Below are 19,692 nucleotides of genomic sequence, written 5' to 3' on the forward strand. Positions count from 1 at the left end.
AAGCTTGGTCCAGTTCTGCGCCAGATCCTTACGCGCCTTGATATACACATTGTGCATATCTGCCTTGAAGTCTGCAAAGCTCCGCAAACTGTTGTACACTGTGGGGGATAGGCGCGGTCTCTTGTTAATCCACATTCAGACGTTTGCCTCCATGAGTACCCAGAAGATCTCAGTCTCACGGATCCGGGTGGCGTCCTTTGTAGTCCAGAGCGACATATATTTTGCAGCCTCTGCCAACTCCTGTTCAATATGAGGGAACTGATTGTCCTTAGGCAGTTCCCCTGTCACCAATAAAATAGACAAGAGAAACCACGCGTAGTGGAAGGTCTTGCCCTACTCTTGAGCTTCCTTGTAGTTAATTAGGAATTCTTTGCAGAGGAACTCAACCCAGTTGAATTGGACCCCCTCCGCGCATTATTCTGCCAACCCAACTATCGGCATTGGTACCTCGTCTTCGTGGCATTTTCTCATCACCTTCCTGGCTAGGAGTTGGGTGGCTACGCACACCCCTTTATGTTTAATGCTACTGATTACGTAGCCCCTCTTCTTCTTTTCCAATTTGTACTTCTTCTTCATGGCCTCTGCGAGCGCCAAATCTCTGCTTTTAACGACTATCTCCGCGGGGTCCTTTCCCTTATAGGGAAGCTAGGAAATCATGTGGATAAGCTTTGCTGTGATGGGAATAGCTCCTCCAGCCATAAGTACCCATCGTGCACCAGGCAAAGTAGTTGCCTGATGACAAAGATTGTGATAGGTGCACGGTGAAAGTGCAGAATCCATAGTAGTTGGACTAGTCCGACCTTCTGCACACTCTGCAACCATTTCTGCAGCTCTAGCGTTGTAACTGACCGCTCCTTGCTCTATTTCATGAGGTTCTCAATATCTAAATGTGGGAAATTCTCACTGTCCGCGAGGTCCCAGTCTTCAAATTTCATTGTGGGCACTCGACCCAGGGCCGATCCCTCAAACAAAATTCCATCTGAGAGGAGCAGGGTTTGGAGTGCGCTCAAATCCTTGGGTACCTTAGCTTTCCCTTTCTATGGAGGAACGTACTCAGGTAATTTTGTTATAGCGCGCACTAGCTGGATGTCTTCTTTCATTTCTTCATTTGCCTCTATCTCAACTACGAGAGCTTGTAGGTCTTCCTCCTCATCATTTGTCTCAATGGTGACCGCCTTTTCCTTTTCTTCCATGGAAAGTTTACCAAACCGCAGATTTCGCGGGGACATGCAGACTGGTCCTGCTGCCTGTTTATCCTTCTTGGGCCTCGGCGTTTGAGGTGATTTCGGAATTTCCGACGCATCCCCAACCTGCATCGTAGGGTTCTGCGTGGCTTCCTCGGTGGTACTCTCTGTAAAACCCACACCTCTCCTGGTAGTTGTCATCTTGTTTGAACTGTCTGTGGTTGTTTGCTAATTTAGGGCCCCAAATACCGCTTGGTGCTCAACGCTCTGTGCTCTTCGTAATAGCTCAAATCTCAATTGAAAAAGTGTTGTCTTGTGGCTAGCCTTTGGAGTTTTATAGCATCGTTTGAATTTGAATTCGATCGTTCCCCCCATTTCTGAGTCATTAATGCATTCTTGGTGGCAAATCGTCCCAAATCTTGTCCTTAATTCGTGTCTTAAATGCCCACTGCCCGCTCCTTTTTGCCTTAAATTGGACATCCCGTCATGAATAGTGACACCAACGGTCACTTCCCAGCCTACCCGCATGGCAGCGCAGCCCCTATGCACAGTCGCGATCCTTGTGACATGCTGGTTATGCGCGCATCTCCCTTATCATGTAGCTCCCAAACAGACTCTTTTAGAGTCTCGCGGTCTCTTTCAACTATATGGAGCGCTGAGACTGGGCTCCCTATAGCTAGTCAAGTGGTCGCACCACCTATGTGAGACTTCAACTCGCCTTCTAGCATAGCCGACGAAAACGCCTCAATTATCTGCATGACCGTCGGCGCTGTGCGTTTTACCGTATGTAGTGCACGCCCCTGGTTACTATGTTTGGTGAGGTGCGTTTGTATCCATGGCAACAGAGTCATAAATTCACGGTGACATTCTTCTAACGCAGTGATATGATCACCTGTATCTTGCCTTGTCATCCTTGGTTTATCGACGAGACATGCCTGCGTGATCTCATTTTCTAGCCTCTTGATCTTAGTGTCCATCAAAATGCTTTTCTTCCTTAATTGTACCTAGTCATTTTTTAGTGCGCGAAGTCTAAGGTTCCCTCATCGGATGGCATTGTGAATCCTTCTATGTTCTACCTTGGGTAGATGTGTGATTTATTCCTTTTGGTCACCGCGCACTGTCACTATTACAGGGTCCAGTACGTGTGGGTTCCTTTTTGTATTTTCTTCAGTAAGTACCGTCTCCATTCAGTTCCGCTCCTTTGGAATCGTCTCTGCATTCAGGGTCTTACACATGGTCCAATAGGCCCATCGAATCGCTGGCACGCGTAAGTCCCAATCATTTCATCTTGCCTGGTGAACCTTGTTCAGTACTCTGCACACCCTATCGAAGGCTTCGTCATGGAGAACTGGTAGCGCACGTCGCCTTTCCTGCTGCTGTGCTTTGTTCCAATTCGTTATTCTGGGGCTGGTGTGCGCTTGTGCGGGTTTTACAACATATGTCTATACCCATTGAGAAAGGTGGGCACGCAAGTTGTTCCGCCCCTATTGACTGACTTGCTTTTGAAGTTGGGGTTTTCCAAACCATAGGCACATCATCCTTCTGCATCCGCACTAGTCCTCGAAATTTCCTTGATGGGTACCCCACCATTGTGCGGGTGTTGCGCGCAGTGCCCACTTCAGCGCACCGAACCGCTGCTATTTTGGTACTGCACTTTCGAATTTTCTCAGAAATTCATTCACCGCTGAAATGCCTCTATTGTTACGCACCGCAATGACCATATCATCATGTTGCAGTTCAATGTTGTTACGTCGTGCAGCCGATTCTGCCATCACTCTATCTCTTCATCTGAATTCGAAGTGCAGGAGCTTTCGCACTCCCACGAAATCCTTCCATCTGTAGTCAGATTCACCCAATCCTCTCCTTGTGCAGTTATCTTGTAGATACAGTTGAGATCGATCGTCGTCACACACCTGTTCAGTGTATCGCGCTCCTTCGGCTGGATCCAGCAGTACTAATATGTGTAGTGACTTTTTCTCAAAGATCATTTTGCGCTTCTTTAGATTTATGACTCCGTTCATATCGGTAGCCTAGTCTATTCCTAGTAGCGCGGGATAGGGATTGTTGTCATCGACAATCTCTATCACTTCAAAATCCACCTGCGCGCTCACGCCTTCAATATCGACTGTCACCCCTTGCAATCTTCCCATGGGAAAAATCTTCTGTTGGTTCGCCATTCGTAACTGAATAGGGGACCATTGTAACGCAGGTCTGCCCATGTGTTCCCATGTTTGCTTTGGTAGTACATTCGCGTCTGAACCCAGATCCAGGATTACTTGATCCATTTCATACTCGCCTATTTGCGCAGTCAACCTCATCTCCCTTCCTGTGTGCAATGCATGCTTTCCAAGTTTTCGGACCACGCGCGGTTCTCCTGACCTCGCGCACCTAGTGATAAGTTCCTGTAGCCCTTTGACTGCCTTGCTGTCGCACAACAATTTCATGCATGTCTCCAGAAAGGTAGTGAGCATTGAAGGATCCATCCCTGGTTCTAGTTGATCCTTACTACCTAAAGTGGAGGCCTTTGTGAAGCTCTTCTTAGCTTCCATGAATGTCTCCTTTACGTGTTCTAAGTCAAATTCGGGTTCCTTTGTAGGAGCCTTGCGAACCCACATGCTTTCTTCTGGCTGCTTCTCTTTATCATCTCCCATGGTCATACCAATCCTGAGCATCATGTTTACATTTGGGTCTTCTTCGCACGGTTCAGACCTCATCATTTGTAAATTATGGGTCGGAGGGGGCTAGAGTACCCCCTTTTCGTGCATCTTCGCTATTAGCGAAGGGCAATCTTCTACCTCATGATCAAACTGATTATAGTACCAACATGATATCCTAGTCAGGTTCATACTATTGCGGGCATAATGCCCCAGCCCTCTGAAATTGTAACAAATTATCTGGCTGCGACCCCTTCCTGGTCCCATTCCACCTCGTCCCCGACCGCGCCCCTGAAACCCAACGCACTCCATCCCCGCAATTGGGTCGAGGGCTCGCATTTCGACCTGCTCCCTGCAGACAGGAGTCTAATCCATCATTAGTTCATAGCTTCGACAGGTGTGTTCCTCATGGCCTACCGACCTGCAGGAATTACAAAACAATTGCTGGGACGTCTGCATATACTTCTACAACAGATGATAATTATCCATAGTGTGTTTTCCTCCTATCTGGTAGATCGCGTACCATAATGCAGACATCGTGCTCGGCCCTACCTATGCCTCTGGTCTTAATGGCATTGGCCCTCCCCCTACCAAGTAGTTCGCGAACACTAGACAATGGTCCTTGTCGTGCCCTTGGCCTTTGCATTTTATGCACCATACTTCCTCGCGCACCTTCAGCCGAGTTGTCCTGTCCTGTTTCAAACTTTGCATCTCCAGACATTCTGCAGTTGCGTGTGGATTTGTTGGACTCCCAACCCAGGGTCTTGTATAGGGGTCTCATGCAGTCTCATTGCCATCTCCAACGCTTTGGCCTGGGTGGAAATTTTTTGCTATGACAGCGTCATCCTTAAGTGTGGCGTAAGTGAGGCCATAAACCATGCACGATGTTGTGCATCTGTTAATGTCATATTGGCTTTGCGGATCGTACTCTTTAGCCTTTGGTCCAGGTCTCAGGGGGTCTTGCTGAAGAGCATCGCAATCTCCTTAAACCCGATGATTGATTGTGTCTCTGATTTTGGCCTGCTAAATTCCTTGTTCAACGCGGTCTGGATCTCTGCAATTCCTGCATTCGTGTGGTCATTAGAATGCTTGATATACCATGTTAAGGCGCGATCCTGCAGCATGCTCACCAGCATAGCATTTTTAATATTATCATCCATGATGCCCTGCGCTTCCCATATTGCTCTTACCACAAACCAGAATTGGTCTGGATCTTCATTTCCTACTCCTCTGAACACCAGCAGTTTGATCACACTCGCCATGCCGAACTGCGGTGGTGGCGAAGGTGGAGTGGGTGGAGATGGAGGTGAGGGGAGTGAAATGGGTGGCGGTGTGGGTGGAGGTGGTAAACGCAGAATTCTCTATCTTATCAAACTGACCGCACTTCTCGGAGAAACTTTCGTGAGCTCCTCCTCGCTTACCCGCAAGGGTGAAATTAAGGGACTGTTTTCCAACTCCTCACTACTTTCGCTTTTGTAGATCTTCCCGCTTCGTGTAGTCCCAAACATTAATTTATTCTCATAATCTGCTTTTCACACAATAGCATCTTAATCCAAGTGTTCAAGGATTTAATATACTTATCTCGCGGTCCCTTGTGAAAATGGTGCTCTGCCTCACTGTAGCTGACGGTCGTGTCTACCATGAACTCAATGATAAATCCTCCTATTATTCAGTCGAGCCGGTGGTCCACAGCTCGCACTATCTTATCTTCTGATGCTTCTAGTCTGCGCACTAGTTCTGGAGTCCACTATTGGTTTGTCAAGCCTACACCTTCCCTGACTGTCTGCTAACTTCGCGATCCACTCATATAGCTCAGAAGGAAAGGATGCAAAGAAAATTTCGTGGATTTCCATGTACAAGTAGCACTCCAACCATTGTTCCTTAGATACTCACGGATTTCTATTCTCCTGTGCCGCGAACTCGTGAATCTTCTTGTCCAACCACTCTTCAATTTCTTTCTTCATTGGATTCCAGTGGCACGACATCAAATATCCTTTATGCAGATCCCGGTCTCGGCAACAGAACCATTTGTTGGCTTATATGGGCCTGACCCAGGTTCAGAGGTGATTTATCCAAGCAAATCTCGGTACTACTGGCCCTTTCGGCAATAGTCCGTTGAGCGCGAACTGAGTTCTCACCCGAAGTAGTATGGGAGGTTGCTAGAACCAGGTTTCCGCACCCTGGGGATATTTGATGGGCTTATGGAGGTTCGTGGTCCGACCCATCGCTACGCGCACTTGCTAGTCCTTTGCAACCCATGCTGCTATTTCCTCGCAGCCCTACTCGGGGCACAACCCGTATAATACCCAAGTTCCTTGCTAATTAACAGATTACTTAACTTGTGTGTGTAAGATTTATGGTTATTACAACATATTTAGCAATCATATCAGTGCGCGCGATACATAAACCAATATAAACATAAAGAAGATAATGCATAACAAATACACAGAAATAAGAATCAACTCCTCTTTATTAATCTTTAATCCCGATTACAGACTCGACACCACCCTGCGCACTCAGCTGCAAGGGTCCGCGCACTCAGCTGCGGACTCTACTAGGCCTCTGCGCACTCAGCTGCAGAGCCTCTTCCTACTACTACGATTCAATACACTTAGAATCCTACTCTAAGCTAGAACCATTCCTTCGCTACTCCCTCTATCATCTCCTCTCTTTTCAACTTAGAGCCTCGCTCTATTTATACAATCCCATGGTTCACGGACCATGGGTAGGCCAACATGACTTTACATTACATTACATTACTTTAGGGCGGACAGCCCTATGACTTAACCTCTACTTCGCACTCTGCGCCCACAATTCGTGGAGTCTTACAAAACATTTGACCAAAACTTGGGCTTTGAGCCCCAAAACATGTTGTGGGTGGGATTCCATGCCCAACAGAAAAACAAAAAGAAAGATGAAAATAAGAAGAATCTCATGGCCATTGATTCAAGAATCCAGGTTGAAATAAGCTCAGATGTGATGAGAAGATCGTTTGTACATCAATGTAGAAGGAGGTGAATCCGAGTGTCCTTGAGAAATAGGTTATGAAGTCAAAGTTTGATGCTCTGTTCAACTTCAGATCATAGGTGAATCTCATTGTAACAAAGTTGATCAAAAAATTGGGATTAAAAGTTTTTGATCATCCAAGTCCATATCCATTAGGATGGGTAACTAAGGATGTGGAAATAAAGGTAACCAAATAGTGTTAAATCACATTTTCTATGAATTTTGATTTGATTAATGAAGTACAACTAGATGTAGTTCCCCTTGATGTATGTGCAATGGTGTTTGGAAGTCCCTATATGTACACATGAGATACAATATTCATGCAAATATCCGACAGATACGACCTCATTAAGGATGGAAAATCCTTCACCATCAATGCACACAAGGGCAAGTCCAAAATTTTGCTCGTAAGTGCCAACCCAGCCAAGAAACCGATCAATTCTAGTAAGAAGTATGTTTTAAAGAGAAAATAAGTCTATAGAAGAGTTAGTGAGAGCAAAGTCATCCTTGGAAGGGTGCACTAAGAAATAGAAACAACAACTAAAAGAGTTGATACATGCATATAAGGGCGTGTTCTAGGAGCCTAAAGGGATACTGCCCAAGAGGTAAGTGAGCATGAGATCCAATTTTTGCCAGATTCCCCATTGCCAAACATTGGGCTATATAGACTTTCCATTATAAAAACAAGTGAGGTGAATAAGCAATTGTAGTAGCTACTATAACAAGGTGTCATTTGATCAAGTACCTCACCATGTGTGTCACCCATCATCATTGTGTTAAAGAAGGATGCGGCTTGGTTGATGTGCAGTAATTACAGGGTGTTAAACAAAATTATGCTCAAGAATAGGTACCCCCTACCTAGGATAGAAGATCTACTAGATCAATTACAACAAGCCAAACACTTCGCCAAGCTAGACTTAAAGAATGGATATCACTAGGTTCAAGTTAGAGAAGAAGATACTTAGAAGTTCACCTTGAAAACCAGGAAAGGCTTGTATGAGTGATTAGTCATGTTGTTTGGCCTATGCAATACACCAGTTATATTTATGAGGTTAATGAATGATATATTGTGCCCTTTTATAGATTCAATTGCTGTTGTCTATTGCATGATATACTAGTATATAATGCTACCTGAGAGGAGCACATATCACATTTGACGTAGGTGTTAGAGACATTGAATAAACACTAGATGTTGGGAAATCTCAAGAAGTATGAGTTTGCATAATAATATTTGGTGTATCTTGGGTATGTGATGAGTGGAGGAGAGTTGAAGATAGATCTTTCCAAGATGGAAGTCATCATGAAATGGTTAATGCCTACTAATGTTTATAAGGTTTGGAGTTTCATTTGAGCATTACAATACTTAAGGAATTCATAGCCTCATTTTCAACAATAGTAGCACCACTCCATGGTGTAACAACAAGTGGTAAGAGTTTCCACTGGGGAAAGGGTCAAAAACGGGCCTTTAAAGAGCTAAAGAGGAAGATTAGTCAAGCACCAATTCTAGCATTACCAAACTTGCAACAACCCTTCGAAGTGGAGACAAATGCGAGTAAGTATTTTATATAGGGAGGAAGGCTTGTATGGTACCATTATAAAGTATTTCTTGGGGAAACTTTCAACTACCCTACTTATGATAAGGGACTTTATGCCCTTAGGCAAGCTATGAAGAAGTGGAAACACTACATGATAGGAAACGAGACAATAATCCACACAAATCACTAGCTACTACAATATTTTCAGGCCCAAAGTAAGCTACAACAAACCAGACATTGCAAGTAGATGGGGTTTTTACATTATTTCATTTAGTGGTTAAGTATAAAAAGGGAAAATCAAACAAGTTGGATGACATGCTATGAAGGCCACCTATATCAAAGATCACATTTTTGGGAACTCTGATGCACATGGAGCCATTCACCCATGATGCATACAGAGAGGCATATTTAAAGGACGGAGAATTCAAGGATGTGCTTCAATAGTTGTAGAACCAAAGTCATGTGCACGATGATGACAACACAATTGACTACCAACTCTAAGATGGGTTACTCTATAGGTTGGATAAGATACACGTTCCTAAAGGTGAATGCCTATAATTAATTAAAGATGTTAACACTTCCAAGGTTGTAGGGCACTTTGTTGGAGGGAAGGTAATGACCAACTTGTAGAGGTATGTGTATTCACCCAAGATGCAAAACAGTGTAGCTAGGTTCATAAGAGGATGCATGCTTTGTTGTACTAGAAAGCCTAATAATAGGAAGCAAGGTTTACAACATCCCTTTCCAATACACACTCATCCTTGGGAAATCATTTCCATTGACTTTATGGGAGGTTTACCAACAAATAGGAAGGAACATGACTACCTGTTCGTGGTAGTTGATAGGTTCAACAAGATGTGTGTATTGATGCCCTATAAAAAGACCATCAATGGTCAAGAAGCAACGAAATTGTTCTTTGGATAAGTCTGGGTGCACTTGGGATACCAAGGAATATCATTTTAGGCAGAGACACGATATTTATCAATGCATTTTGGACTATATTGTGGGAGCAGATGGACATGGAGATAAAGAAGCCTATAACATTCCATCCACAGACAGATGGGAAAACATAAGTAGTTGTTATATACCTAGGGGGGATAATATGGGGTACCAAGGGAGGTACCCAAGGTAATAATGTAATAATGAGATGAGCCATAGTAATAAATAAGGTGGTTAACCCATGTCATGTAAGGGACCACAAGTAGTTAATAATAATGTAATGGGCCCATGGTATTAGTTGATGGTATGAGGGAACCATGGTAATGATGCATGGTATTGTATGTATGAGGCCTATATAAAGGCTAGAGACTCCACATGGAGAGATATGAAGATAAAGAGAAGTATTATTGTATGAACAGGCATATGGCTTGTGGAGTGTTCTCCTTCCTTAAGGAGTGAATGTATGGTGTTGCCCTACCTTAAGGGTTTTGATAATAAAGAAGCATTTCTATCTATTTTGATCTTGTTATTCTTGGGTTATTGCTATTATCTTATATTCTTGGATTAGATCTACAACAAGTGGTATCAGAGCCAGGTTTCGATCCTGGGACCTGTGGGTTATGGGCCCACCACCTGTGGTTTCTAATCCAAGAATATAAGATAATAACAATAACCCAAGAATAACAAGATCAAAATAGATAGAAATGCTTCTTTATTATCAAAACCCTTAAGGTAGGGCAACACCATACATTCACTCCTTAAGGAAGGAGAACACTCCACAAGCCATATGCCTGTTCATACAATAATACTTCTCTTTATCTTCATATCTCTCCATGTGGAGTCTCTAGCCTTTATATAGGCCTCATACATACAATACCATGCATCATTACCATGGTTCCCTCATACCATCAACTAATACCATGGGCCCATTACATTATTATTAACTACTTGTGGTCCCTTACATGACATGGGTTAACCACCTTATTTATTACTATGGCTCATCTCATTATTACATTATTACCTTGGGTACCTCCCTTGGTACCCCATATTATCCCCCCTAGGTATATAACATTCCACCCCCCTAAGCATGTTTCGTCCCCGAAACATGGGAAGAACATAAATAATAAGATCTACTCAAAAGAGTAGTCCACTGATACCATGCACGTGCATCTAGCCATCCAAGAGAAAGGTGAACCCTCGATCTTGCTGGTGCCTCGCTCGCTTGCGATGGAAGTTGACTGCGGTAGCTCTTCTGTGTGGATGTGTAGTAGGTGGATCTTTGTTCCTCTCGATCTGTCCTGCGGGGTTTGTTGTCGATGTGGCTAATTGGTTGCCATCTTGATTGTTGTCTTGCTGGGTGATGTGGGTGATGATATGTTGAAGTTTTAACCCACGATGGCTTTTTCTTTACTCACTTGTTGTAGATCTAATCCAAGAATATAAGATAATAGCAATAACCCAAGAATAACAAGATCAAAATAGATAGAAATGCTTCTTTATTATCAAAACCCTTAAGGTAGGGCAACACCATACATTCACTCCTTAAGGAAGGAGAACACTCCACAAGCCATATGCCTGTTCATACAATAATACTTCTCTTTATCTTCATATCTCTCCATGTGGAGTCTCTAGCCTTTATATAGGCCTCATACATACAATACCATGCATCATTACCATGGTTCCCTCATACCATCAACTAATACCATGGGCCCATTACATTATTATGAACTACTTGTGGTCCCTTACATGACATGGGTTAACCACCTTATTTATTACTATGGCTCATCTCATTATTACATTATTACCTTGGGTACCTCTCTTGGTACCCCATATTATCCCCCCTAGGTATATAACAATAGTTAACAAAACTTTGGTGTAACTTTTGAGGGGAAATTATCAGAAGCATCCGAAGACCTGGGATGAAAATCTGGTATATATATAACACTCCTATAAAAAACATTACACACTTCTACTCGTAAGTCCCCATTTGAAATTTGTTTTGGGTATTTTCGACCTTAATCATTGGATATTGCATATGGAAAGCAAGGAGGAGCGAGGGAGGATCCCATAAGGAAAAAAAAAAAATGTTGAGAAGATTAGGCAAATCCATATATAAGTACAAGAGACACTACAAAAGTCATAGTAAAAATACAAGGCCATGCATGATGATCACATGATAGAGAAGTCATTCAAGGTGTGAAACAAAGTATGGTTAGAGTTGAACAAGGAGAGGCTATAAGGTCCTGGTAAGAAAACCAAGACTCTGTGATATATCCCCTTTGAGATACTAGAGAAAGTGGGAGATAACTCCCGTAGACTCAATCTACCTCCATACATGCACATTTACTTAGCGATGAATGTAGATAATCTAAAACTCTATGAGCCTTCCATTCTAGACCAAGATGAGGAACAAGTCCTACCTTATGTAGAGGATTTGGCACCATATACTTAAGTAGTTGACAGAAGATAAAATAGGTCCATAACTATACGATAGGGGCAACGTGACCTTTGGCAAATTGGGTTGAAAGAAAGCTTCTAGGTAAAGCTAAATGGTACATTCGAGAGAAGGTGGAGGAAAAATTTCCTCACCTCATTTAGTAGAACCTTTTAGGGATCAAAAGCCTCCCAAAATGGGGAGGTATGATCCAGATTGGATCATTATATTATTTGTTATCCATCTCAATGCTTCCAGAGTGGAAAAAGTGGAGGAATCATATAACACCCATGCTCAACCCCTGGAATGTAAATAATATGTAAATATGGAACTAGGTCGATGAGCCAAATTTTATCCAAATAGGTATGTGTTATGTTTTGGGGTTGGTATGACCATGTACAAATGTTGTGTATTTTGAGGTTGGAAGGTCTGGTAATGTAATTATTTAGACATATTAATAATAATACATTGACTGCAGACCAAAAATGTGAAAACAAGAATGGGGGCTTGAGACTCCATGGATGAGTGAGTTAAAGGGGTTTATATGATTTAATAATCATATAAAGTGCCCATGCATATAACCAAAGTCCATTAAGGACTTGGGTGAATGCCAAGTGGTAGAAGGAGGGCATGCACATAAAAATGAGTGTGTTAGCATTGTGAAGGGATTAATACGACTGATTTCTATGCCGGAGGGATAATATATGGCTCCCATGAAGGATTCTGGAAATACCGCCATGGAAGCATGGAGATAGTTGTGGAACCCTGGGCCTAAAAGGGAACCTAGATGGCCTATGAGGGCAGTAGAACTATTGGAAGCCACAAGACTATTGATTGGAGGTTGTCGGGCTTGGTACCTTAGATATGTGAGACCTAGAAGGCATATGAGGATAGTGTAATTCCTGGAAGCCACAAGATTGTTGGTTGGAGGCTGTTGGACTTGGTACCTTGGCAAATAGTTTTTAGTATTGGGTATGTGCCATGTTTGTGGGAAAGCGAATACTAACTACCCATGAAGTCAAAGCCCCAACTCGGGGGTGTTACGCGTCATTTTGTCACCATTAGGCAAATGACCATCAGTATGGATCTTTCACTATCCATCAAAGTGTTCCAAAGCATTCCCATGTAAGTCTAGAACCTAAACAATCCTAAAGCGAATGAAATTTATGGATTACAAGGCCCAAAAACCTATTTTTCATTGCCTGCGTGGTTCCCTAACTAGTTTCTGTGCATACGCAAACTTGACTATTAAAGTCAGCACAAAAGTGTGCGCTGTCTTCCACTATGGACTGCACACATGACTCAACGCAAGTAAAAAATAAAAAGTAAAATCTATAATATTTTGTAGTTGAATCTTTCCTAACTAAAAGCTTAAAGTTGATGCTTACTCAAGCCTGATCCCTCTCACCATGGAGCTAATTCCCTCTCTTTGTGGATCCCCTATCCCACCATTTGAGGATCTCATCCCTCAAGAAGAGGATCTCAAACCTCCTCCTCTTGGCCTATAAATGAAACACAGGGCAGAGAGTTGAAAAGGACCACTAAAGGTAGGCTTATGCTATTGAAATATGGATAGAAGGCTAGTCATCCAAGCAGAAGGTTGGAGATCATGGGAAGATGCTTGTGACATCAAGGCAACCAGGTTGTAAGATTGTTCTCCTTTGAATTCAAGACAAAGCAATTGTTCTTTCCTAATTGCGTCTATTTTGATGTTATTTGCGAGATTTCTTGATCACTCACATGGTTTATAACTGATTATTGATTCAACTATATGATGTATGTTAAGTTAAGAACTTCATTTACCTTTAATTTTATATTCGAGATGCTTTGATCCTTTTGAATGTTTTTGTCTATGTAGATCTCTTTTGGAGCATCATGGAGAAGCTGCCGAAAGCATAGGGAAAGCCTCTAAGGAATTGAGGAAAAGTTGGTTGTGGAAAGCACTGAAAGGACTTCAACAAGCACTTCGCTAATAGGTAAGTGATTCTTCACATACTATAAGTTTCATGTTTTAGTCATAAGCTAAGGAAAGGTAGCAATTCTTTTGATGTTTGTTACTAGGTTTTGTTTGAAATCTAGGGAGATCCATCTTGTCCGCAAGAAGGATTAGTCCACTTAGCAAGGGGTGACCCGTTGTTGAAGGAAAGGAGCAACGTGGTCTATGGCTAGGTGGAATGTCGAAAGTCTGCAAGAAGTTGCACATTATAAAAGATAATCAATTGTCTTTTGTGTTATGTTGTACTTTCCGTTGCAATGTTTATGTATAAATATATATGTTTCGATATGCTTGTGAAATCTATTTGCATATTAATCACATTAATTATGTTCAATTTTTTTTTTGGGTGATGCTATGCATATGAGTGTGCATTTAGACATGCATTACAATATGTTGGTAGTTCCAAAAGGAAGGGGAAGTTTCCAGAGCACACGTTGCTAGGGGTTATCTAGCATGGAAAATTGGGCTTCAAGAGAGGCAAGGATAAGCTGATAGTGGCTAGGGTACGTTACAAATTAGCTCATGGGACCATTTTTACCGACGAGTCCTAGTTTGGAAAATTAGTGTTTAAAACCTTTCAGAAGTGATTTGAGGCATTAATTGACATTTTTTGGGGGTAAAAGTTTATTGCGTAAGTAACACATTTTTTCACTATTCTACACACATATAACTTTTCAACAATACAAGCATCACATCAATCGGAGTTTGTATGCAAAAGTTATGCCACTCGGAAGTTAACCTTCTTGCTTTGACCACCATAATTCGAGAGGATGCTATGTCAACCTTCATTATTCATGGAAAAGGGGCTAGACATATGATCATGATGAAGAAGACTCTAGAAGAATCCATATTGTAACTTTAATTAAGAGTTGAATGAGTCAAACTTAACCACTAATAGGCTATTTGACCGTGTTATAATAGGGCCACTAGGATGAAAAGGGGTTCCATTCTATCCGAGTACATTTTGTCCCACTGATGAGAAGAGTAGTTGAGCGTGGATAGGAAGAGAGAAAACAAAGAGGATTTGTGCACAGTAGAAATCAACATACCATAAGTATCACTTCTTTGTACTTGCATCCATTTTCCATTAAGAGAGAGAGTAGAGCAACCTCACCTTCCAATTGGGTTTTCTCTTGAAAGGGTTTACTAGGTTATATCTTATGTTAATTTCTGGTTTGTGAGATTTATATTGTTGTTCCCTTTTTTTAGCATTATTATAATTTACATGCACACACTATAAATAATAATTAACAAATCCATAAATTTAAGGAGAAATGAACCCTCATCATGTAGATTCCAAATTTTCTACTATATTTTAGTAGATATGTTGTGGCGTACTATCTAGTGGAATATCCATGGTAGTTTACGGATCATTTGGGAACCTTTGACCCTCTTGACACTAGCCATCTTAAATATATCCCTAGGCTTGACCACCCTCTTTTGCAAATATTCATTAAAAGGGATGACATAGAGCTTCTCACTACTCTTGTGAGGCCTCTTATGACTATTTTCTCCCTTTATTTTTTGAAGTATTTCCATCTCCCTCTTATGGTTGCATGAGGAGGAAGCATTTTAGACTAATAAATCACTCCACCATTTTATACAATTTTAGTCTTCTCTTGTGATTAATATTACATTACACTCTTTAAATGTCATTGATGCATATTAGAGACATTAAAGAAGGAATAAGATCTTTGTATGTAGGGTTTTCCCTCTCTCCATGTAATTTAAATTGTAATTTGTGGGTCGTTTGACATAATTTCTTTTCAAATAAAAAAGAATTCACCTCCCTACTCCCTTGCAATAAAAGGTAATGATGTGTTTTAATTGTCCAAATAAATAAAGTTTGTCACTCTATGTATTAAAGATTCTAAGGAACTATGTTGCTACCTCATTAGAACTCATTAGTACCTTGTAGATTTCCCTCCTCTTTCTTGGCTTTTGAATTAAGGATGATAGTAACTATTAGTTGAAAAACTAGCTAATAGCCTTGAAAGAAACTTAGATTTAATTTTAAGATCTCTTTAAAATTTAAGCCAGACCATTTACCAATCAAACTAACTTTGAAAAAGTAATATTTTTTTTACATAAATATAAATTTATTTAATCTTTATATGTCTTTTTCTTGAATTTGCACTTAAAATATGTGTAATACAACTCTGACAAATCATTATATAATACAATTTGGACCCATCATTTTCAACTTTGCTAAATCATTTTCCGGTCATCTTCTTGAAACAAATTACATTTTACAACTCTATATATATACATATTTATCTTTTTAATATTAAAAAATTAAATATTTCTAATAACTATATCATAAAATTATATTTATTAAATAAATAAATACTTAAAAACATCAAAATTGGAAAAAACTCTAAAATAAAATTCAGATAAAAATAATCAACTTGCTTAAGTCTATAATCTATTAAAATAAATAAATACTTATAAATATCAAAATTGGAAAAAACTCTAAGATAAAAATAATCAACTTGCATAAGACTATAATCCCCAACCAAGTGTAGTTGAATGGGTGGAGGAAAAAATATTCGAGAAAAACAAAGAAGGGTGCTATAAAAAAAAATAGAAAAGGTATATATATCGTGCAAATGGACGAAGCGAGAAATGTTTGAGAAAAATAAAGTTTTTTGGTATATTTTTTGGTTTAGTCTATTTAAAATTGCATAAAAAATGATTGGAATTACAAATTTAAATGGTTTCTTTTACTTATATATATATATATATATATATTTTATTATTAAATTCATATATTAAAAAAAAATTTAATTTCACAGAATTCCAACCTAAAATTTACAATGATGAGAAAACGCCAAAAACAAAAAGATGGTAGTTGTTAAAAATAGGAAAGGTGTATATGCGAAAGAGAAAAAAAATTGATAAAAAGAAAGTGACGTGTTTATTAATAACAGAAAAGGTATATATGTTGATATGGCTATTGTGTGGCAGGGAAATGGCTCCAAAAATGAGAGGCCCAAGGTGTCAATCTGTTTATCCGCTAACCTGTAGGGTAGGTAGTATAGAATGAGGAGCAGTATAGCACTCTCACAGAAAATTGGGCAAGTGGTGGCGTCCATGGCGAAGCCGATTTCGATCGAGGTATGGAATCCTGCAGGGAAACACAGGGTGGTCAGCACCAAATCCATGCCTGGCACCCGTTGGATTCGCCTTCTCACCGATGCAGACTGTCGTCTTGAGGTAACCACCACATAATTATTCGCAAGTCTCTCTAAGGATCTTGAATTTTATTTGATATTTACACTTTCCACTTTGCGGCACGAAAAAGCCATTGCAAGGAGTTTGTATAGAAATAACCCGAGCGAAACATATCACATAAAATCCCCGTTGGTAGTGATTCTGTCCCTGAGGCTTTCTGGTGGTTCGATGAACCAGGAACTTCCGCAGTGGGGTTTTATCAGCAATTCGTTAGACACGTTATACTGGAGAGTGTTATCCGTTTTCTTTTCAGTTTTTTTTTTTAAATGCAATTTAATAAACTTATTAAAGCTGAAAAGGGATACAAAATTTGAATTAAGTTTACACCCGCCTGTGTAAACAAATGTGTTCATAAATATTTAAAGTTTATTTTCAGATTTAATTTTTCTAGAATTCGGAAAAGATTTATTGAAATCATAAATTTGAGAGGCGAACTCTTCACAAACGGAATTTTTGAGAATGCTGAATTTATATATGTAGTCAAAAAACCAGTTTAAAAAGATTTTGCCACATAATTTTTCCTTCGGATTCTAACCAGAAATCTACTGAAAACTCCACAAAATCTCACTTAAAAACTATCTAAAATATAACTGATCATATACTCATAAAACTACTATTTAAGATAGAACTAATCATATATTCATAGATATCTAAATTTATTTCATGATGTATTATTTTTTTATGGAAATTTGGTTTTCTTAACTTATTTTTAAGATAAATCTACATCATATTAATTCCAAGAAAATCTCGTTTAGTCATTTTACTTTATTAATTAATTCAGAGAGTTTTTTTTCATAGAGGTTGTTTGTCTTTTTTGGTTTTAATTTGTTAATGATATTTCTAATAAAATTGTGTAAAATGATGTATTTAATTTAAAGAAGTTTTTTAACATTTAAATTTCCAATGGAACATTCTAATAACCAAAATGGGCAGATTGTTCGTTGCTAGCCTTATTGCAAAGTGACAGAAATATTTATACCAAAATCTGCTTGCAGACCTGCATAAGCAAATTAATATCAAAATCGGATGAAGTTTCCAATTCCAATATTTATATTTTTAACTAGTAAATAAAAAACTTATTAATTTGTAGTGCGTAGTGTTTCAAAAACCAGGAAGTATATAATATCCACCTTTAATGGTTACCATTTGAAATTCTGGCTATTTCTTCCATATATCATATACATAACTATACTGATCCTCGATCTATCTTCTGTCATAGCTAGACTGCATGCAAATGTATGTCCCAAGCATATGCCAAAACGATTGTGTCCGAGCCAAAAGGGTAGGAGTTGATTTGTCTTTCACACCTGTATTCGTTTGCCACATGCAAAGCATGTGTACCGATAGACTGTTTCAAAAGTCCCGCCTTTGGTTGTTTGGCTTTTTTCTCATTATTTTAACTATGTAGGAGACTAGTCATAGTTAAGTCTATGCTTTCGAAGGGATAATTTCTTTATTGTTGGTTCAATTATGGAGTTTGATTTCGAGAGAGTTGAGAAAATTGAACTTGTGACTTCTTAATAGCAAAGATGTGCTTTAATAACAAGGAGTCAACCAATTAAACTAAACCTCAAGGCTCACCGTTTCAGATTTGTTATTAAACCATTCATTTTTTTAATGCAAATTCTACTATCTCTGATTTGTTATTAAACCATTCATTTTTTTTAACAATTTTGATGGAAATCCACAGAGGCTTCCCATATTTTGTGGATGGCGTCTATTGTAAAGCCACTGGTGTAGACTAGTTTGCCTTAGCGTCCCTTGTAAAACCATCGCTGTAGACTAGTATGCCTTACCCTCTGTGTCACGGCCCCAATTCTTTTTTCCCGAATTGAGCAACGTGCGGCACCAGCTAAATGCTTCAACACATTAGTTTCTTTATCATTTTCCGGACTACGCCTATAACATTCATCTTTCATATTTTTATTCAGTTTAAGTGCGGAATAACTTAAACAACATTCACGACAAGTACAAATACACTAGACACATTTTCATGTAAATATCAAGTATGTAATGATGTTGCAGATTTTACAATTGCCCGGGAGATAAAACTCAACCGGTTTTATAAGTTACAACATAAAGTGGGCGAGTTGCTCGGTCAATTGGTGTGCTGCACACCCTGACTGCAGTTCGTCGCAATATCGTTTCCACCCGGTGGCTCTCGGCACACTTGCCGCGAGTTCGAGCTGCCTAACACTTCTGCGCCCTACCACCTTGCTCTACCCACAGACTCCCCTTCTCTCGGCACCTTGTTCTGTCGCGCCATGTGGCAAACAAACCGTGTGCAGCCTCGCCTAAGGGCAACCGCACTACCGTATCTCTGCGCCTAGATGTAGCCGCTGAGTCGACCCACCCACTGCGGTCACTCGCGTCTAGATCTCCACACTGTTTCTATGTTAATTTCGCCCGACCTGCGGGCTCATCCCGTATGGCTCGGTTCCACCTCTCCGCTAACCCGAATGCTTAGTAGCTCTGCGGTTTGGTAGTCTGATGGTTCCTTTGATTCTTGCCCTTTGCGTTCTTATATGAGTTCTTGGATGTGGGGAGGGGGCTTGGCTTGGTCCTGCGGACCCATCCTCACTCCAACTCACAAACTCAACACGTCGGCAAACTCGTCGACCTTGGTGGTGCGCCCAACTCGTCGCCATCCAACTCGTTCGCCTATAAACCGAAGTGTCTTGTGCGTCCAACACTTAGTTGTTTCTTGGTG

At 40.4% G+C, this 19,692-nt stretch overlaps 1 protein-coding gene across 1 annotated transcript in view; it reads left to right on the forward strand.

Moving 5' to 3' along the window:
* Window positions 1-16,718: 16,718 nt before the first annotated feature.
* The window catches only part of HPR (hydroxypyruvate reductase), a 78,287-nt gene continuing 75,313 nt past the window's right edge, over window positions 16,719-19,692 (forward strand). Inside the window, exon 1 of the mRNA XM_089416208.1 lies at window positions 16,719-16,964. Coding sequence (XP_089272334.1) covers window positions 16,791-16,964 — 174 coding nt within the window. The 5' untranslated portion in view covers window positions 16,719-16,790. The remainder of the gene's footprint in view (window positions 16,965-19,692) is intronic.

This window comes from Pinus tabuliformis, chromosome 3_2, assembly GCF_031772625.1.
Source record: "Pinus tabuliformis cultivar Carrire ecotype Pingquan chromosome 3_2, CPIR1, whole genome shotgun sequence".
Taxonomy (NCBI): Eukaryota; Viridiplantae; Streptophyta; class Pinopsida; order Pinales; family Pinaceae; genus Pinus; species Pinus tabuliformis.